The sequence below is a fragment of the Mytilus galloprovincialis genome, chromosome 1 (genome assembly GCF_965363235.1).
Source record: "Mytilus galloprovincialis chromosome 1, xbMytGall1.hap1.1, whole genome shotgun sequence".
NCBI lineage: Eukaryota > Metazoa > Mollusca > Bivalvia > Mytilida > Mytilidae > Mytilus > Mytilus galloprovincialis.
Window position 1 is genome coordinate 131817190 of NC_134838.1, and position 23301 is coordinate 131840490.

Below are 23301 nucleotides of genomic sequence, written 5' to 3' on the forward strand. Positions count from 1 at the left end.
GTAAAATTTTGGACATCAATAACTTTGTCTAACATCAAACATACATGGAATTTTATGAAATGGAGACAGAAGCTTCTTAATGACCACAATATAGTATCCAGGGAAAAATTTAGAAAATAATGTACTTCCTTTTTTTGCAGTTGACTTCCTATTTTGTTTCAGTCATTATTAACTTTGTCAAACTTAATGGAATTTATAAAATTTAAACAGAAGCTTGGTTATTACCAAAAGATCGTATCCAGCAGAGTTTTGCAAAAAAAATGTTTTCATTGTCCCGTATTTTACTGATAAATGGATTGTTTTCAGTTTACACTAGTCTTATGCTCAGTCTGAAGTTAAAGTTTTTAAGTTATCAATATCTTGGTTAGTTTCACGGAAATTTATGAATTGGTCAAAGTTTCACGGAAATTTATGAAATTATGACAGAGCTTGTTTCTGATAAAAGTATCTAGGGCCAAATTTTTGAGACATTTTTCTACTTTTTCCGAATTATACTGATAAATGCACTTAGTTTATGTTTAACAGTTAGCATGAAGATATAGTGTGGTTAAAGATCTTGCACAAGAATTTCTCTGTCAAACCTTCATAGAATTATATGAAACGTTGGCAGTCGCTTTTAAACGATTAAGAGATAATGTCGGAAAAAAAAACTTTGAAAAAAAATCTTATTTTTCATTTGTAGTATTGTTTTTGATAGATGGATTTCATTTTTTACAGGTAACATTCAAAGACATTCTGGGATAATAAAAAAAAGATACATGGTCATTTTGTCAACCTTCATGGATTGTTATATCTCCAAGACCCAAAAAAAGCATTTTGATTCAGTATTTTATGGATAAATGCAATCATTTTTGAAATCAACATTACAATTACACTGATAGCGGCAATCACAGGCGAGACACAGGTTTCCGTGGAACCCCTTATAATTTGGTTAAATAAAAGAACAGAGTTTGAATGTCCCCTGTACTGCACATATTTTATATGTCCAATGCCATTAACTAAGATAACCTTTTACTTTTTTGTTGTTCTTTAAAATTTTCTCTAAATGTCTAAAAATCTTTTATCATATATATAAATACATTTAATTCTATAGTGCACCTTATAAGTTCTATTTTGTTAGTTTCTCCAATTTAATTTTTGAGTACTCTTTATGTATATTGAAACGCCTCTTAAACAGCTTATTAGTATCTTTTTTTTACATTCTTTAACTTTTACATTAAAGACTTTCAACATAAAATCAACGGCCAGTAAAGCAGGAAAGACATTTCAGCGTGTGTACTTGTGTTGAGGTACTGGTTATCCTTTATACGTATAGCTTATAACAACTCCATGATAGTTAATTTAATTATGCATGTTATGTATACATAATGAGGAACTTAAAGATACACTATTTGTCTGTCATATGTAGGTTTAATGTGCTTTGTAAACACCTGGCTCAACCTACAGCTTATACGAGCATACACGTATCTTTGTTATAATCATGCTTATATCATGCGGATATCTTCACCATACAATAATTTCTCTATATTGGCTGCAGAAAACGATCGTGTCTCGAAATTCAACATTCATCAATGAACCAAGAAAATGAGGTCAAAGTCGGAAGAACCTTATTATCGGTTTTACAAGGGAAACTCCACAATGAAATTTACGACAAGGGACGATGGTTCGTTCCCTATTGTTAATTTTCCCTTTTCGGATGGTGATGTTCCTTTGGCTCTATTTTACGGTATTTATATTTCACAACTCGTTCGCTATGCCCGTGTCTGTTGAGACTTTTTTGATTTTAGCTACCATAGTCTATGTATAACGGGTAAATAATAGAGCCATGGATTTCGTTACCAGAATTACTTAAAACCTTTACTAAATCTCTTCCATAGACAAAGATTTGGTTTTGAAATTTGGTTGTTCCTGTAAAAAAACCTTATTTAAACGGAGTAGCACAGAGGATTTTTACGGAAATGTTGTTTACCATACCCGGAAATTTATAAACGAGTCGATCATTTCAATCAACTTATTTTTAAAGGTTACCAATTCAACACTGTATTTAGATCATTGAGTATTGTTTTTATTGGTATCAATATTGATTTTGTTATGAGTAAATTAAAAGCTAACTAAATATCATTGTTGTATACATATACACATTCATGGATCTTCAATATGTATCTTGGCATTGCACAAGGTCATGTTTTTCTCTGACTGTTTATGACGTTTTTACACTAATTCCATTGGATGTTGGATGTGTACTGATTGATAGTTTTGTCTTAGATGCATGCCTTTTTGATTAGTTGTTGGTGGTTTTGGACTAGCTGTAAGTAACTGCGAGTACTCTCAGATCTGTTCCTAGTGTATTTTGTTGTTGGGGTATACAAGTACCCGGCCACGTCCATTCTGTGTTCTATTTATATTCATTTCTATTTGTATCCATCTGATGATTTAAACCTTCTTCAACTGATTTTTATAATTTGTTCTTATGTTGTACTGTTACACCTCTGTCCCAGGTTAGGGGAGGTATCGGATCGCTCTTATTACATGTTTAACCCCGCCATTTTCTGTACTTATGTGCCTATCACTAGTCAGAAGACTGTAATTCAGAGGTTAACGTTCGTTGATTTGTTGCATATTTGTTTTTTGTTAATTTGTATGCCCCGTTTATGGGCATTATGTTTTCTGGTCTGTCCGTCCGTCTGTCCGTCCGTTCGTTCCTCTTCAGGTTACTGTTTTTGGTCGAGGTAGTTTTTGATGAAGTTGAAGTCCAATCAATTTAGAACACATGTTCCCTATGATTTGATCTTTCTAATTTTCCGAATTAGAGATTTTCCCTCATTTTCATGTTCTACAGAACATAGAAATAATAGTAAGGACTGTGTACTAGGGACCCACTCTTATTTGTACATAATTTGGGCCGTTAGTTTTCTCGTTTGACTTGTTTCACAGTTGTCCTTTCCGGGCTTTTATAGCTGACTATGCGGTAAGGGTTTTGCTCATTGTTGAAGGCCGTACGGTAACCTATGGTTGTTAATATATATGTTATTTGGTCTCTTGTGGAGAGTTGTCTCATTAACAATCATACCACATCTCCCTTTTTTATATAACATAAAACTAATTATTTTTAGGTACATATGCACATATAAGGCAATACAAACTGTCAATACCTGTATCTTGGCATTGCACAAGTTCATGTTTTTCTCTGACTGATAATGCCGTTTTTAACTAAAACATTGGATGTTGGATGTGTACTGATTGGTTGATTGATTGATTGGTGTTTAACGCCACTTTTATTATGCTATTTAGGGGCGGTCAGTTTTTATTGATCTAACTGGATGCCAGTTTTGAATTACAACTGAATATGTTGAAACAAAATTAAATCTATTATTAACAGATTGAGAACAAAGTATTAAACACAATGGTGAATTTAACATTAAATTTAAAATCTTCTAAATGATTTGTAACTTGTCTTTGGCCCTATATGTTACTAGGATGATCACATCAATATTACTAATAACTCATTTCTATTCTGCTATATATCCTCAGATATCACAGTTAATTTTCTGGAATGTTCATTTATCAAACTAACTATATCACTGTGACCTTTTGCAGAAGCAATTTTTACAGGTGACCAAATTTTTTCATTGTCACATTTATTATAATCTGCTCCTATGTCTAACAACATCTTTACTATTTCTGTATGTCCCGTACTACAAGCAAATGTTAGAGGTGACCAACCAACATTGTCACATTCATTATAATCTACTCCTATGTCTAACAACATCCGTACTATTTCAGTATGTCCCTTAATACAAGCACTCATTACAGGTGACCAACCTTTAACATTGTCACATTTATTATAATCTGCTCCTATGTCTAACAACATCCGTACTATTTCTGTATGTCGCGTAATACAAGCAATCATAACAGGTGACACACCATTCTTGTCATATATATTATAATCTGCTCCTATGTCTAACAACATCTTTACTATTTCTGTATGTCCCTCACTACAAGCATGCATTACAGGTGACCAACCATTATCATTGTCACATTTATTATAATCTACTCCTATGTCTAACAACATCCTTACTACTTCTGTATTTCCATTACAACATGCGCTCGTTACTGGTGGCCAGCCATTAATGTCACATTTATTATAATCTGCTCCTATGTCTAACAACATCCGTACTATTTCTGTATGTCCCTTAATACAAGCCCTCATTACAGGTGACCAACCTTTATCATTGTCACATTTATTATAATCTGCTCCTATGTCTAACAACATCCTAACTATTTCTGTATGTCGCTTAGTAATAGCAATTATTAAAGGTGAAAAACCGTTATCATTGTCACATTTATTATAATCTGCTCCTATGTCTAACAACATCCGTACTATTTCTGTATGTCCCTTAATACAAGCACTCATTACAGGTGACCAACCTTTAACATTGTCACATTTATTATAATCTGCTCCTATGTCTAACAACATCCTTACTATTTCTGTATGTCCTTCACTACAAGCACTCGTTACAGGTGGCCAGCCATTATTGTCACATTTATTATAATCTGCTCCTATGTCTAACAACATCCGTACTATCCCTGTATGTCCTTTACTACAAGCACGCATTACAGGTGACCAACCATCATTGTCACATTTATTATAATCTGCTCCTATGTCTAACAACATCCTTACTATTTCTGTATGTCCCTTTAAACAAGCATAACTTACAGGTGACCAACGTCCATTGTTACATTTATTATAATCTGCTCCTATGTCTAACAACATCCTTACTATTTCTGTATGTCTATTAAAACAAGCATAAATTAAAGGTGACCAACCTTCATTGTCACATTTATTATAATCTACTCCTATGTCTAACAACATCCTTACTACTTCTGTTTGTCCCGTACTACAAGCAATCATTACAGGTGACAACCCAATATTGTTACATTTATTATAATCTGCTCCTATGTCTAACAACATCCTTACTATTTCTGTATGTTCCTTCAAACAAGCACTAATTACAGGTGACCAACCAATATTGTTACATTTATTATAATCTGCTCCTATGTCTAACAACATCCTTACTATTTCTGTATGTTCCTTACTACAAGCATACATTACAGGTGAACAACCATCATTGTCACATTGATTATAATCTGCCCCTATGTCTAACAACATCCTTACTACTTCTGTTTGTCCCGTACTACAAGCAATCAGTACAGGTGACACACCATTCTTGTCATATATATTATAATCTGCTCCTATGTCTAACAACATCCGTACTATCCCTGTATGTCCTTTACTACAAGCACTCATTACAGGTGACCAACCTGCATGGTTACATTTATTATAATCTGCTCCTATGTCTAGCAACATCCTTACTATTTCTGTATGTCCCTCACTACAAGCATACATTACAGGTGACCAACCAATATAGTTACATTTATTATAATCTGTTCCTATGTCTAACAACATCCTTACTATTTCTGTATGTTCCTTACTACAAGCATACGTTACAGGTGACCAACCACCATTGTCACATTGATTATAATCTGCTCCTTTGTCTAACAACATCCTTACTATTTCTGTATGTCGCATATCACAAGCATGCATTAAAGGTGACCAACCAGTCTTGTTACATTTATTATAATCTGCCCCTATGTCTAACAACATCCTTACTATTTCTATATGTCCAAATCTACTAGCAAACTGTACAGGTGACCAACCTTCATTGTCACATTGATTATAATCTGCCCCTATGTCTAACAACATCCTAACTATTTCTGTATGTCGCTTAGTAATAGCAATTATTAAAGGTGAATAACCGTTATCATTGTCACATTTATTATAATCTGCTCCTATGTCTAACAACATCCTTACTACTTCTGTATGTCCCGCACCACAAGCTTTCCTTACAGGTGAACAACCTGCATTGTCACATTTGTTATAATCTGCTCCTATGTCTAACAACATCCTTACTATTTCTGTATGTCGCTTCATACAAGCAATCATTACAGGTGACCAACCACCATCGTCACATTTATTATAATCTGCTCCTATGTCTAACAACATCCTGACTATTTCTGTATGTCCCTGACTACAAGCACTTGTTACTGGTGACCAACCATGAATGCAACATTTATTATAATCTACTCCTTTGTCTAACAACATCCTAACTATTTCTGTATGTCCCTTAATACAAGCATACATTACAGGTGACAAATCATTATTGTCACTGTTATTATAATCTGCTCCTATGTCTAACAACATCCTTACTATTTCTGTATGTCCCTCACTACAAGCACTCATTACAGGTGACCAACCATTATTGTTACATTTATTATAATCTGCTCCTATGTCTAACAACATCCTTACTACTTCTGTATGTCCCTCACTACAAGCAAACATTACAGGTGACCAACCATCATTGTTACATTTGTTATAATCTGCTCCTATGTCTAACAACATCCTTACTACTTCTGTATGTCCCTTACTACAAGCAAACATTACAGGTGACCAACCATTAATGTCACATTTGTTATAATCTGCTCCTATGTCCAACAACATCTTTACTATTTCTGTCAAACCTGTATGTGATGCTGTGTGCAATGGTGTTATTTCAATATTTGTACACTGATTAACATCAACACCGTGATTAACACACCAATGAATCAAAGGAATATCACCTATGAAACATAACCATGATAACACTGACATATTTAGAGCAGTATTGCTACTATATACATCACAGGTATGTGCTAATTGTGTCTGGTAAGATACATCAAGTTCATTCAAACAAATTAGAAATCTCTGTCTAAATTGAGGTATATTCATATTTATGTTACAAAACACATTTTTGACTTGACCTTTTGACCAGTCACCAATTATTCTTTGTCTGTACATTTCATGATATTTAGGAGGCACAAATGTTATAAACTTATCCACATTATCTTGTCTTTCCAGTAGAAATCTTTCCTTGATCAAACTACTATGTGCATTCGTTATCAAGCATTGACACATTTTATGTCCAAAGTAGTACACTAGAAAGTCAAATATTTTATCATGAATAGTTTTGTAAATGTTTTGTTCTTTTTTCAGAAAAGTATGTATAAATGAGTTCAGTTCATCCTGTAAAGTAAACCTTGATGTTCCTCTATCCAGTCTACATGCCTCACATGTGTTCTCAATGATGGTTCTTGTTTCTTCATTCACATCCTCTGTTAATATATCTTCCTTTAAATTGTTGTTAAACATGACACACAAAGCCAAAGCACAGTATTTACTAGAAAATCCTTTTGTCTGTAGTTTGTCAATCTCTGCTTCATAAACTGTAAATGGGTTCTGGAAAAAATCTGTGATATTAAGTGCAGGATTTTCATGATATAATTTACATAAAAGTGGGAAACAATCATATAAATCATAATAATCTATAATCTCAGGAGCTTTAGTTTTCAGATATAACTCAGCTATGGACACCTTTTCAGCTTTTGTCAAGCACATGCTTTCTGATAACAGGTTACATACACATGATTTGAAAACTGATAAACATTCAAATTTGTCATCCTGATACACTTGTAATCGACATGCTACAATTATCTTGGCAAGCTTATTTGAAAGGATTTTTTTAATTCTCTCCATGACAGGTTCCCATACTTTCATGTCAGTCTGGTTTAAAGAATAGTTTCCACATAAATCATCGATAACAAACAATGTTTTCTGTTTTGGGTTATAAAACTTGACAATGTCACCTGGATCTGTCACTAAAAGTACATCGTACCCTTCATCTGACATCTGTAAAGCTACATGTCGGAGTGTGGATGTCTTCCCTACGCCAGAACTAGCAGCGATAGTTACACAACTATTCTCCTTTATGCATTTCAGTACATGTTTGGCAGCTTCTGTAGTTATAAACATCTTATCATTGTCCTTCCACTCAACAAGGATCTCATTAATTTGAGCTGAAAAATGAATTATAAAATATTACTGTCTTTATTTAGATGCAGTTCAAAGCCTTCAAATATTTGGTTGTGTCTGAATTTAGATTTTTTTTTATCACAAACAAGAGTTTGCTAGTTTCAAATAATTGTTTATATCAATTTTGAGCATTTTATTGAAGTAAAGAGGCAGAGTCATAATTGTCTCTAACTATATAGGTAATGACCTCTATATCTCTTTTGAATTTTGGTGTTGTTGGGTTGTTGTCAGTGTAAATGACCACAATGTTTTTTTTCTCACAGATACAAAACATCTTTTTTGCTTTTTGAAGATATTTAAAAGCATTCTATGAGTGCAAATACTTAAACTGTTTTCCTTAACACTTTTTTAGCAACATATTCGTTTGACTAAAATTCCAAATTTCTCTATGGGTTTTTGTTTCTGATTTTTTTGCTCTCTGTATCATTAATATATGTCCCACTTCTTTTATTAATTTTGTTTAGTTTATAAGAAGTCATTATATTATAAGATGAGATATACATCTGTTGAAGAAACTACTGTTTATTTTCATGAATCTTTTACTCCTTTTCCTTGTAACATTAATACAGTACAGATAGTTTAATGATCAGTTTCTCACCAGTCATAAGTTTTGAATGTTCCTTGATATATTTTAATTCTCTTATTCCAAACATGACTTATATTACAAAGACAATAGTGCCACAATGAAATGTCACACCTACTTTACAACAAGAGTGCACACACTGAAATGTCTCGCCTTCTTTACTAATCATTGATTTTATGTTGATAGTCCTAAGTATAAAGCTTGATTACAACTGTCACATAAACTTAACATTAACCAAGATAGCTAAACAAAGACCAATGAACCATGAAAGGTAGGTCAAGGTCAGATGAACCATGCCAGGCAGATATGTACAGCTAACAAAGCTTCCATTCAACAAATATAGTTGACCTATTACTTATAGTTTAAGAAAAATAGACCAAAACACAAAAACGTAACACTGTGCAATGAACCGTGCAATTGAGGTCATGGTCAAATAAAACCTGCGGGACTGACATATAAACCATAATATATTTCCATACACCAAATATAGTTGACCTTTGGCATATAATATTAGATAAAAAGACCAAAACTTAAAAACTTAACTTTGACCACTGAACCATGAAAATGAGGTCAAGGTCAGATGACATCTACCCGCTAGACATGTACACCTTACAACCATTCCATACAACAAATATAGTAGACCTATTGCATAAAGTATGAGAATAACAGACCAAAACACAAAAACTTAACTATAACCATTGAACCATGAAAATGAGGTCAAGGTCAGATGACACCTGCCAGTTGGACATGTACACCTTCCAGTCCTTCCATACACCAAATATACTAGCCCTATTACTTATAGTATCTGAGATATGGACTTGACCACCAAAACTTAACCTTGTTCACTGATCCATGATATGAGGTCGAGGTCAAGTGAAAACTGTCTGACGGGCATGAGGACCTTGCAAGGTACGCACATACCAAATATAGTTATTCTATTACTTATAATAAGAGAGAATTCAACATTACAAACATTTTGAACTTTTTTTTTCAAGTGGTCACTGAACCATGAAAATGAGGTCAAGGACATTGGACATGTGACTGACGGAAACTTCGTAACATGAGGCATCTATATACAAAGTATGAAGCATCCAGGTCTTTCACCTTCTAAAATATAAACCTTTTAAGAAGTTAGCTAACACCGCCGCCGTAGCCGCCGCCGCCGCCGCCGCCGCCGCCGCCGCCGGATCACTATCCCTATGTCGAGCTTTCTGCAACAAAAGTTGCAGGCTCGACAAAAAAGTAAAATAACAGAAATACTGAACTCCCAAGGAAAATTTCATTATATTGTGACAAATCTGGACTTATTATTGTTATTATTTAGCGTATTATTTATTGTATATGACATATATTTATTTGAATATTGCCGGGTGGTCAACTTCTCGAGAGTGCACAAACACTGATAAATGCATTGACTTTCATACTCATGATTTAAACTATTTGTACTTTGCAAGCGACAAGGGTCAGTTTTATATGTATATCTTGGTAATGTTTACCTATGTAATACTTTGATTATCCTGTCATATAGTGATTTATTTTGACAAATATCGTCGTGAGATTCAACTTGTTTACATCTGCCATGACACCGTTCTGTACTTTCACTTTGCGATCTCATATTATTATTTGTTTAAGTTAACACTTTATCAATGCAGATAAATTGCGTATTTATTATGTTTGTGCCTCCCTTTTCATTAACATTGTCTTTATGATAGAACAGGGTTTTCATTGATCTCATTTAAGCATTATATCTAATGCGTAAGGTTATGTAAATTACACCCAAGTTCATACGCCGTATCGAGAAAGGAATTTACTGTCCGTTTAAATATAGCATTATGTAGAAATGTCCTTTTGGTTTTATTCGCTTTTAAATAAAATTCGGACAAGAAGGACAAAATGAGGACAAGCCAATAAGGAGTATTTATTTAATAATAACGAAATCTGATTGTCCTCTTGAACGTTTCAAGCCAAAAGACGTAAGAAACGTTGCTTTTGATTGGACGATTGGACGTTTACTCTTACGTCATAGTTAGGGCCAAAACACATAAATAGGAGCCTGCAGAACAACATGTCATTCTGAATCAATCTCTTGAACCGTCAACTACCTTTTATATTGACCACCCGATTTATTGTTTTAATTGCTGAAAGATAAATGTGTATCATTTTGATGTTTATTATATTGAAAGAAGAAGTCAAAATACGACTGAAATAAATACTATTGTTATGTATTACAAATCTGTTTCTTCATACTGCCGCTGAGTTAAGTGATGAGTCCACTCCTCCTGAATGAGTTAAACAGTATTACAGTAACCCTAGGTTTGTTACAGTTTGGTGTCAGAAGTGGGATGACCAAAAAATAATTGTCATCCAGTGATCGAATACCTCGCCTGTGATTTTTAAGTTTGAATAGAATATTAAATTTTCAACGATTTTAGTAAACTAGTAATAATTTTCAATGTCTGACGAATCTGATTCAGAAATCGAGTTTAATATGGATAAAAGTGAAACGGTCGAGAAAAATAATGAAGACTCTGCATTAAATACAATGATAAAACAAGGTCAAGGTGATATGGAAAGCGAATTCAATGACAACGTACGAGACAATATGGTTAGACAGAGAAATACAGTTGAGACGGAACGGAATTTTGAAGGTGAACAAGGTGTTTCGTATTTTGAAAATAATAGCGTTCATGAACGAAAATGGGGAAATGCACCACGATTTTGCCGTGAACAGTTGCCGATTGCTGGACATCCTGCTACAATTCGTCCAGATGCTTATAGTGGATCAGATGGTTGGGAAGAATATTGTTCGCATTTTCAAGATTGTGCAGAACTCGGTAGATGGAGTATGGAAGATAGAGTATTGACACTTGCTGCAAGTTTAAAGGGCCCTGCACGAACTTTTTATATGAGCCTTCCTTCCCATGAACGCCGACCTTATAGTATTCTTGTCCGACGCTTAGAAGAAAGATTCGGAAGTGCCCGTCAACAAAACAGATGGTTATCGCGTTTTGAATTGAGAACAAGAAATTCCGGTGAAACAGTTGCTGCTCTCGGTGATGACCTCCGCCAGATGGTACAAAAAGCTTATTGTAATTTAGATTCATTGGCACAAGAAGTGTTGGCGCTCAATCAGTTATACAAGTCGATTCCTATAGAAATGAAATGTCGATGTGTAGATCGAGAATGTAAAACGGTCGCTGACGCTGTGGATATAATTGAAAGATATGAGGCTCTTTTAGGGGAGTCAAGTCAAAAGAAAACTAGTGTCCGCTCTGTTTCTTATGAAAATTATAGTGAAAATAAATTAGATATGGAATGGCAAAATAATGGTGACCGAAATGTCAGATTAATTTCCCAACAGCCAAATAATGACAGAACCATTCAAATGCTTTTAAGTAGAATGGATAAGTTAGAAAATCAGATTCGGAATACGAATAACCGATCCAACTTTAGATTTTGCCACAAAAATTACCAAAATGGGGGCAATACACAGAATCAAAGAACCTGCTTCATTTGTGACTCGCCTGATCATTTTTATAGACAATGTTCTATGTCTAATGGTCATGAATTTAGGGAGAATAAACCCCCGAATTCACAGAATTTTAGAAATTTCAGACCAAATACAACTATGGAAACGGTTCAGGGAGACAACCTTCCGTTTATTCAATAGGTCGGGAGTTGACGGTTACAGAAGTCGTATTTTATGTTAATTAAATGATTTTAAAGATGATGGAAATGAAATTCAGACTGAAATTATAAATAGCAGAATAAATCAAATAGGGGGTCAAGAAAAATAACAGATAATGGATTTTATATGCATAGTTCCGTTGATGGACAAACATAATAGAACTTTGGAAAAATATGTTTTATGAAAATAATGTGATTATTTGTGATAGTACCTAATAAAATTATTTGTGATAGTACCTGATAAAATTTTAGAACAAGATTTATTATTTAAATTCGTGCAGTACCAGTAAATTACGGAATATTGAAGTGACAAAGAAAGCAGAAAAAGTATTTCACATAGATAGACTCGTAGACTATAATGGAAACGATATTACAAAATGGTTTAAAGTGAAAAAAAAGAAAGTGACAGCAGATTCCAGCAAGTAGTAAAAAAAAACCAAAGAAGAGAACAGATGCCATTAGAAATTTATTGTGCTTATGTGTTTAAATGTGTATCACTCGTTATTTTTATTTTTTTATGAATAAGATTATTCATGTGTTGAGATATAGTGTATATGAAGAAGTATTGGTGCAGTGTTGTGAATGCATCCAGTTTTTATGTGATATTTCTAGAAACGTAGCCCAGATTTGCCTATAGGGACTGATCACCCCAGAGTTGGTTGAAAAGAGGGGGTTTTCTAGAAAATTTGGTGGAATATTGTGATATTTCCAAGGAAGTTAATAATTATAGTTGCAGCGTCAACAGAAATTATTATTTGATGTTAAAGTGATACTGTGTTTTTTTGTAGATAAGTGGAAGAAATTCGTGAATGGCTCTAGTGTTTCTCTATGGTTTTTAAATGTGTCCAATGTCTTATCAGAAATTGCTATCAGAGTGTAATAGTGAAAATTATCTACAGATGACAGAAAGATGAATTCTCTGAAGACACAGAAGTGTGGATGATATAATTAAACAGTGTGAATATATTCCATTAAAGATTAAAGAATCCAGAGTCTGAGTAAAGAATAAAAGTACTGGTATACTGTTACCTCCAGAAAATACAGGAGTATTTTAAGACTTGGGTGGGGGAAATTGTGACAAATCTGGACTTATTATTGTTATTATTTAGCGTATTATTTATTGTATATGACATATATTTATTTGAATATTGCCGGGTGGTCAACTTCTCGAGAGTGCACAAACACTGATAAATGCATTGACTTTCATACTCATGATTTAAACTATTTGTACTTTGCAAGCGATAAGGGTCAGTTTTATATGTATATCTTGGTAATGTTTACCTATGTAATACTTTGATTATCCTGTCATATAGTGATTTATTTTGACAAATATCGTCGTGAGATTCAACTTGTTTACATCTGCCATGACACCGTTCTGTACTTTCACTTTGCGATCTCATATTATTATTTGTTTAAGTTAACACTTTATCAATGCAGATAAATTGCGTATTTATTATGTTTGTGCCTCCCTTTTCATTAACATTGTCTTTATGATAGAACAGGGTTTTCATTGATCTCATTTAAGCATTATATCTAATGCGTAAGGTTATGTAAATTACACCCAAGTTCATACGCCGTATCGAGAAAGGAATTTACTGTCCGTTTAAATATAGCATTATGTAGAAATGTCCTTTTGGTTTTATTCGCTTTTAAATAAAATTCGGACAAGAAGGACAAAATGAGGACAAGCCAATAAGGAGTATTTATTTAATAATAACGAAATCTGATTGTCCTCTTGAACGTTTCAAGCCAAAAGACGTAAGAAACGTTGCTTTTGATTGGACGATTGGACGTTTACTCTTACGTCATAGTTAGGGCCAAAACACATAAATAGGAGCCTGCAGAACAACATGTCATTCTGAATCAATCTCTTGAACCGTCAACTACCTTTTATATTGACCACCCGATTTATTGTTTTAATTGCTGAAAGATAAATGTGTATCATTTTGATGTTTATTATATTGAAAGAAGAAGTCAAAATACGACTGAAATAAATACTATTGTTATGTATTACAAATCTGTTTCTTCATACTGCCGCTGAGTTAAGTGATGAGTCCACTCCTCCTGAATGAGTTAAACAGTATGACAGTAACCCTAGGTTTGTTACAATATTGACAACATTTGCGAACAAAACAAACAGACATAATAGGTAAAATTATCAAAACAAGCATTCTGAGAGTATTGCATGGCAATACATATAGTCCCCTACTGGCTAAAAATTAATTATACTGGAACAAAATGCTAACTTTTTCTATAACTTGTCATGGTGTAAACAAAAAGAGAATATCAAGTCAAAATCCTCCAGCATGACTAAAACAGTGTGGAAAACTGATTATATGAGTGAAATTTTCAAGTCCAAGGATCATAACTCGGCACAAAATTATCAGACCGAAACAAAATTTGAACTTGATCTGTAACTTGTCATGATAAAACTATATACCAATTATCAATCAATATCTTCAGGCATGATGAAAAAAAAAGTGTGGAAACACTCTAAAATTAGATATGATGTAATACAATGTATTTTTTTTTCAAGTTATAATCAAATATAATTAATAGTTCCAAATATTTTTTTCTCATTTGTCACAAACTAATATAGATGTGTAACTTATCTATAAAATGTCAACAACTTTTATTTATACACCATGTAATGTAATGAAATATATACATAGGAAAAATTGCAACATATGTTTTTATATGTTTTACATATGTTTACATATGTTTAGGCCCGACATGAAAACATATGTTTTCGAACATATGAAAAACATATGGAAAACATATGTTTACATATGTCATTAAACATAATTATGTTTGCTTACATATAAAGTAAAGTAATCTTTATTTAAAGTTTATGTTTTCATATGTTTCAAAACATATTGGTGCAAAAATATATTATTAAAAGTAAACGTTTTAACCCTTGATGTTAATGCCTCATCGCTCAATAGGAACCCAAGCATTTCACACTGTATAAATTACAATTATTCACGTTTATTTATTATTATTTTTATTTTATTTTTCTCATGAATTTTTTTTTTCTTCCTTTTCACCTTTTTCATATTCATATATTTATTACAGAGCATGCCAGTATTTATATTTATGTATTGTTCAATAAGTGTATTATGTCTCTAAAGGGAGACAGATTTGTAAAAGCAAATTGCTTGTTTCTGAATCCCTAATATTATTTCATTGTATAATATGTTTAATGTTGATTTATCTGAATAAATATTGTTTAAACTAAACATATGAAAAACATATGATTTTCATATGTTTTTCATATGTTTTGAAAACATATGAAAAACATATGTTGCAATTTTTCCTGTGTACCTTAATAAAAATAGATTATTATCTTTCACTTCATTTTTTTTTATGTATATAGCATTCAGAAAATCAATTTATACAAAATAAAAAAACAATTAACCAAAGAATGTCTTTAAAAAAATGAGTCATCTCTCTTTGTACAGAAATATGGTTTAATATACAAAATGTAGTACTCTAACATTAGATATGGACCATGATTATTCTGGACTCAATCATCAGACCGGAACAAAATTAGAACTTGATCTATGAAACTATATAATAAATATCAAATCAATGTCTTCAAGAACAAATAAAAAAAAGTGTGGAAAGCTGATTTGCTGGACTGACGGATGGACAGACAGACGGACGGACAGACGGACAGAGTGCAATCCTAAAGTCCCCTTCAACTTCATCAGTAGGGGACTAAAAAGGGGTGTACACAACCTTGTACTGTTATATAAACTTAATCACTTTAAAAACAAACAACTATGTCAACAATGAATAAAATGCTCGCAGGGCTCAGCTTGATACGACCGCAGAGGTCGAACCCTGAACAGTTGGGGCAAGTTTGAACGTAACATTCAAGCTTGATACAGCTATGAATTTGGATTGTGATTAAATATTTGGCACAGCATAGGTTTCTGACACAGAATGAATGCGGTCTGAGAACTTAAAATTTTTAAATTGGACATTTACCTATTAACGTTACGCACGCTGTTCGTTCTTACAACCCCTATGATTTAAAACAGAATTATCGAAATTTCCTCCGTAAAACAAAAACAAAAAAATGTTAGCAAACAGTAATCACTTTAAAAACAAATTCAGTATATGTTGTTAATTAAGTTCCTATAGCTCGTGGTCGTATGCTTAGTGATATCTTGTATATTTGAGGATTAAAACAACAAAGCATTGTGCAAAAAACGGATGTCCAACGTTACATTTTGGAACAACTGTTTTAACTCTTATGTAAAGTGATCCTATTTCTAAATTTTTGATCTACCTGAAACTTGGCGGAAACAACGACATGTGCCGATTTTTGTAACATTAAAGCTGTTATTTTGTCAAATGCCATTTGACTCGGTGGCTGCATATTAAGCTGAAATAAGAAAAATATCCAACGACGTTTTTCGTTGACTCAACAACTTCAAGTGATTTTTATAAGAAGATATAGCAGAAAGTGTCTTGAAAAAGTAAGAGAATAATATCATCTACCAAAAGTACAAACATTTGCCTCATTGTTCTTGAGTTAAAAAAAATAGATTCTTTAAAAATCTTCTCTTTACAGTCGTTTGACAAGAGGTAGTAATTTTGTCCAAGTTAATATTCCATTTGTCAAAGCAACTAATGCGGGTTTTTAACCTGATATTGCAATAAGTAATTTATAATTTACCAAAACAAAAGTTAGATACACGAAAAGTACAAAATATCTAGATTTTTTTTTATTAACTACATGTGTGTGTTTTAAAGGAATAAAATTTTACGAAACATTACAAAACGGTAGTCATTTTGTCCAAACGTATGAAAACGTCGAAAAATACGACGTTACATGTGTTGAATTTGTTTCAATTTTAAAAAGGAACAAATCACTACAAATCGTATGGTCAAATATTTAAAAAGATATTTATGGTTGTCGAAAAAAAAAAATGATGCGTGTTGCTAGACTCGGAACATAGTTTTGACACAGTAAAATTTTCTATTTTTATAATTCATGTTTTGTACATTTATAATTTTGTTTAAATTTATCTATAGAAAAACGTATACTTCCGTCCCATTTTTCCTTTCCTTCATTATTTACCACGGGGCACCATTTACGACGGGTAAAAAATTGTTTAATCGATTTCCACACCTTAAGGTAATTCATAGTAAAGAGACACCACAAAAATAACAGAGACAGAATCAACCAACAACACAATTTTTTTTTGGTGTAAACGGTCGGGTTGTAGGAACATTGTGCGCAACGTTAATTATGGTCCAATATCCAAGTTCTAAATACATGGTTAGATTCAACATATCAAAGAACCCCAATAATTCAATTTTTGATGAAATCAAACAAAGTTTAATTTTGGACCCTTTTGACCTCAATGTGGACCAATTTGATAACGGGGCCCAAAAATCAAAAATCTAAATACATGCTAAGATTCACTCAGCATATCAAAGAACCCTATACATTCAATTTTTGTTGAAATCAAAAGTTTAATTTTGGACCCCAATTTGGACCAATTTGAAAATTCGGCCCATGATAAAAAAATCTAAGTACATGTTTAGATTCAGCATATCAAATAACCCCCAAGAATTCAATTTTTATTAAAATCAAACTAAGTTTATTTTTGGATCCTTTGGACCTTAATGTAGACCAATTTTAAAAAGGGAACAAAAATAAAAAATCTAAATACATGGTAAGATTCGGAATAATAAAGAATCCTAATAATTCAATTTTTGATGAAATCAATCAAAGTTTAATTTTGGACCCTTTTGGACCTCAATGTGGACCAATTTGATAACGAGGCCCAAAATCCCAAAACTTAATACACGAATTGCTTCAGCATATGAAAGAACCCCAAGAATTCAAGAATAAAACCCCATTGAAATTGGTCAAGAAATAGGCAATTTATACAAAGTATTAGAAAAGTATTGTTTTTGGCCCCTTTTGGCCCCTAATTCCTAAACAGTTAGCGCCATCAACCCCAAAATATATCCCAACTTTCCTTTAATGGTATGGAACTTTGTGGTACAATTTCAGAAAGATCCATACACTTTCACACAAGTTATTGTCTGGAAACTAGAAAAATGCTTATTTGGACCCCTCTTTAGGCCCCTAATTACTAAACTGTTGGGACCATAACCCCCAAAATCAATCCCAACCTTCCTTTTGTGGTTTAAATTATTTGTTTATAGAGATCCATTTACTTAAACTAAAGTTATTGTCCGGAAACTAAGTATCTTTGGACGACGACGACGCGATACCAATATACGACTGCACATTTTTTTTGCGGTCAAAGCACTTAAGCAAAAACGAAAGACAAGAATACAAATAAATGGAGAATGTGTCCCCATGGACACAGATGATGCCCCCGCTTGCATACAACATTATAAAGGGACATAACTCAAGAACGATAAAAGTGAGGCTACCCAAATTTGTACTCGATCTGAGTTTTGTGGTAATAAGTATTCTGTGTAGGTTTATATAATATTTAGTTGGGGCAAACTTAAGTTACAGAACGGAAACTTTTTTTTTTCATTATAAAGGGGCATAACTCACGAATGGTTAATTTGACCCGACCAAAATTCAAACATGATCTATATATTGTGGTAATAAGCATAATTGTGTATAAGTTTCATAACATTTGGTTTAGGCAAACTTAAGTTAGAGAATGGAAACTAAAAATTTTGCAATTTTTCCATTTATAAAGGGGCATAACTCTAGAATGATTTAAGTGACCCCACCAAATTTCAAACTTGATATATGTTTTGTGGTAAAAAGCATTGTGTATAAGTGTCATAAGATTTGGTTGAGGCAAACTTAAGTTAGAGAACGGAAACTAAAAATTTTGCAATTTTTCCCATTTATAAAGGGACATAACTCTAGATTGGTTAAAGTGACGCCACCATAGTTCAAACTTGATCTGTGTTTTGTGGTAATAAGCATTGTGTATAAGTTTCATAACATTTGGTTGAGGCAAACTCAAGTTAGAGAACGGAAACCAATTTTGGGACGTACGGATTTACGTTCGTACATATGTACAGACGGACAAGGGTAAAACTAAATGCCCCATCCGCTACTGCGGGGGAATAAAAATCACCATAGCACAATAACACAAAAGCGAGATGTATAAAACAGAGTCATGCAAAAAGGATATTACCCAAACAAAATTCATAAGGGTTCTGCGGAACCCAGTGTCTTGCCTACTTTTGTTGTTAGTCGCAGGCACAACAAAAATGGGGTAAAATTATTAAAAAAAAATCCTCTAGATATTATCTTTTGATTGTAAAAAGATTCTGTCCAAGATTGGTAAAAATCCAGGTTGGCTTATGAATCTAATAAATGTTTTAAAAACTTTAACTGCAGACTGTATGCAATGTTAACTGGCAGAAAAACTAAGTCCATTTATAAGATAAATACGGAAAAACAGGATTTTTTTTTACAAAATGTAATTCTGGATACTATCTTATGATCATAAACAAGCTTCTGTCCAAATTTGGTAGAAATCAAGGATAGTTTAAGAAAGTTATTAAAATTTTAAAAACTTTAACCACAGAGTGAATATTTGTGGACGCCGCCGCCGCCAACGACGCCGACGGAATGTAGGATTGCTATGTCTCGCTTTTTCGACAAAAGTCAAAGGCTTGACAATAACGGTATTTTGATCCAGCCCCTTATAAAATATTTGGAAGTGAAAATTTTAACGTGGATAGAAATGAGGGCCAAGAATAGGTGGTTTGGGTCTTATTAAAATTTTAGTACACAAACTCGTCTAAAATTGAGAGAATGGTGAGGCACACATAACAGAAGTTATCTGAAGAATAAAAACACCATAACTTTAAAGATACAGAACAGCATATTGAAGCAACATGTCAGGAGAATCAATTAAAAAAACAATGTATCTAATGTTGTCTGCTTATATTGGACTTATGACTTTTTATTGCCCCTTGGTATCATCTCCCTTTTCCCCTTAAAGTTGCAACAAAGTTTTATCTGCAAATTTGACATTGAGAATCAACTTGCAACATCATATCATACTTATAAAATAAAAATCCTAGTACAAAGAGATGTTTCTAAAATTTGTGTTTTACCACAATCCTGTCGCTGAACCTTGAAAATGAGGTCAAGGACAATGGACATATGACAGATGAAAACTTCAAAACATAAGGTATCTGCATACAAGATATAAAGCATCCAGGTCTAATACCTTCTGAAATATAAAGATTTATACAATTTGTTTACACCGCCTCCGCCAGATAGTAATCTCTATGTTTCGCATACTGCAACTTTCGTTGCAGGCGAGACAAAAATCAAGAGAGGCCTTCAATTTGTCAATAATTCCTTGTTCATTTCAATGCACCTTCAGCAATAACGGGGTTATACATTTGTTATTTCGGGTCCTTTTATAGCTGACTATGTGGAATTGGTTTTGCTCATTATTGAAGGCCATACAATGACCTTAACTTCTATGTCATTTAGTCTCTGGTTGACTGTTGTCTCATTGGCATTTAAACCGCATCTTCTTATTTCTATATTATACAATTATTGACTTTTGATGAGGTTGATACAATGATTTATCAACCCCAGAGATGTGCTATTCACCAAGGCCAATGTTGATACAATGATTTATCAATCCCAGAGATGTGATATTCACCAAGGCCAACGGCCGAGATGAATATCACATCTGGGGTTGATAAATCATTGTATCAACTGATATCAAAAGTCAACAATTGCTTTATTATATGACTCTTTAGTTTTCAGTGTCATTTTCATATTTTTAGATTGTGAAACATATCCTTGGTTAGATGGTATTTTGCCTAGACTGTTTTTATTTTATGCTTGGGTTTGATTTTTAGGCATATTTAATTCTGCATAATTAAAACTAGAAGAATATTGTATCATTTCAATTTTTAAAGAACAAAACATGAACAATATTGAATACAACAGCCATACTTTGTTGCCGGAAACATGTAACTGTCGTCTGTTAGATCGAAACGATTTTATGTCGAGAGCGCTGATTGGTTGATATTTATTCGGTCCTCCAATTAAAAACCATATTATTTATACATCCCTTAAATAGCTAACAAGAATTCCCCGTTTCTATATTTAGGTACACGGACGTTGTTCCAAATCTTATATTAACCTCTCGTGATTTTTGACGCGGTGAATATAATGTTTTATCAAAGAGGATTTCCTATGCTTTTAGCCAATGAGAAAACAGAAAATTTATAGTCATATAATAAAATATATTATTCACTGTGTTTGTCCAATAATGGATTAATGTTAATTAAATATCATGTAAAATATCCCAGACAGATAACCTTGAGATTAGGTGAAGGTCTGTGATAGACATGTTAACCTTGGAACAAGATAGGTGCCACATGTGGCGCAGGATCTGCCTACCCTTCCAGAGATCTGAGATCACCTCGTGTTTAAGCGGGTTAGTATTGCTCAGTCTTTAGTTTTCTATGTTGTGTTTTGTAGACTGTTGTTTTTGGTTTTTTTGCCATGGCGTTTTCAATTTGTCTTCCACTTAAGGAGTTTGAATATACATTTGGAATCTTCAGTCACTCTATTGTATTCTATAAACAATATATAGCCCATAAAATAATAGCCTAGCCCAACCCCTTGTTTTCCTGATATTATAAAAAGTGTGTGACATTAAACTTTCAGACAGACATTCCATACTTATTTACGACATATACCATGTGCATCATGGTGGACACTTTAATAACTAGAAGCCTGTGTCACTCACCTTGGTACATGTATATGTGCATATTCAACAAATGACACTCTTCAAAATTATAGATGAGAATAGACTTCATGACAAAATTCTCTGTTTTGTTGATCTTGTATTGCTGATCATTTAATCTGTTTAGTTTCTGACTATCTTCTTACGTTTTTGCTCAAAACACAAAAGAGGGTAAATTAAGCGACTAGATAATCACTCCTTTGAAGTGTGACAGCAATTACCTATATAAGCGAAATGTGACTTGTTAGTAGATATTGCCTTGCTGATCATTTTTGTGATTAAAAGAGTCTATTAATCTATTATAATGTTAAGGCAAAAACCCCAAAAAATGATAAAAATTGTCATTAAAGGGCAATAATTAACTCTAATAAAGGGTCGTCAAACGATTTCCTCCATGTTGTCTGAATTGTAGATCTTGTCTTGCTGATCATTTTTGCTAATTTATGTTTTTATCTATCTATTTTAATTTTTAAGATATGAGGCAAAAACGCAAAAAATTGGAAAATCATCATCAAAGGGCAATAACTCTAATAAGGAGTTAGCTGAGGATTTCGACATTAAACTTATTTTGTAGAACTTGTCTTGCTAATCATTTTTGCTATTTAATGTTTCTCTGCATCTTTTATTGTTTTCAAGATAATAGACAAAAATGAAAAAAATGGTAAAATTTGTCATTTAAGGGCAATAACTGCTATAAGAAGTCGTCTGACAATTTTGACATTTATGGACAATTGGTAGAGCTCAACATTCTGAACATTTTTGTGCAGTCAGTTTTTTCTATTTAAATCGGTTTTCAAAATAATAGCCAAAACTCGCATTTTAATCCTATGTTCTATTTTAGCCATGTCGGCCATGTTGGTTGACAGGCGGGGTTCACGTTGTCGGGCACATTTTAAACTAGTTATCCCATTAAAAGTTGAGGCCAGGATTGGTTAAATTTGGCTTACTAGTTTCAGAGGAGATGATTTTTGTAAAACTCAACGGACGACGACGATGACGACGACGACGGACGCCAAGAGATGAGAAAAGCTCACTTGTCCCAATGGGCCAGGTGAGCTAAAAAGACACATAAGTAATATCCTTGAAGGCATTCAAAAGTCGGACAGGACTTTGGACATGTAACACGGAAATGCATTTGAACTATGAGTTTGAATGTCACCTTGACTTTGCTTTGGTTAATGATTTTGTCTATGAAAACATGGATTTATATTTATCAAGTGAAATCGGACTTTGAACTAGCTTCCATTAACTAGCTGTGAGTGATTTTTTATCGGTAGTTTGCATCTCTTTGTTAGCTGTTGTTTGTGCTTAACATC

At 33.1% G+C, this 23301-nt stretch overlaps 1 protein-coding gene across 1 annotated transcript in view; it reads right to left on the reverse strand.

Moving 5' to 3' along the window:
- Nucleotides 1-324: 324 nt before the first annotated feature.
- Nucleotides 325-23301, reverse strand: part of LOC143067416 (uncharacterized) — a 60610-nt gene continuing 37633 nt past the window's right edge. Inside the window, exons 4-8 of the mRNA XM_076240715.1 lie at nucleotides 6456-7950; nucleotides 4961-5294; nucleotides 4718-4837; nucleotides 3071-3152; nucleotides 325-329 (exon numbers count right to left, since the gene is read on the reverse strand). Coding sequence (XP_076096830.1) covers nucleotides 325-329; nucleotides 3071-3152; nucleotides 4718-4837; nucleotides 4961-5294; nucleotides 6456-7950 — 2036 coding nt within the window. The remainder of the gene's footprint in view (nucleotides 330-3070; nucleotides 3153-4717; nucleotides 4838-4960; nucleotides 5295-6455; nucleotides 7951-23301) is intronic.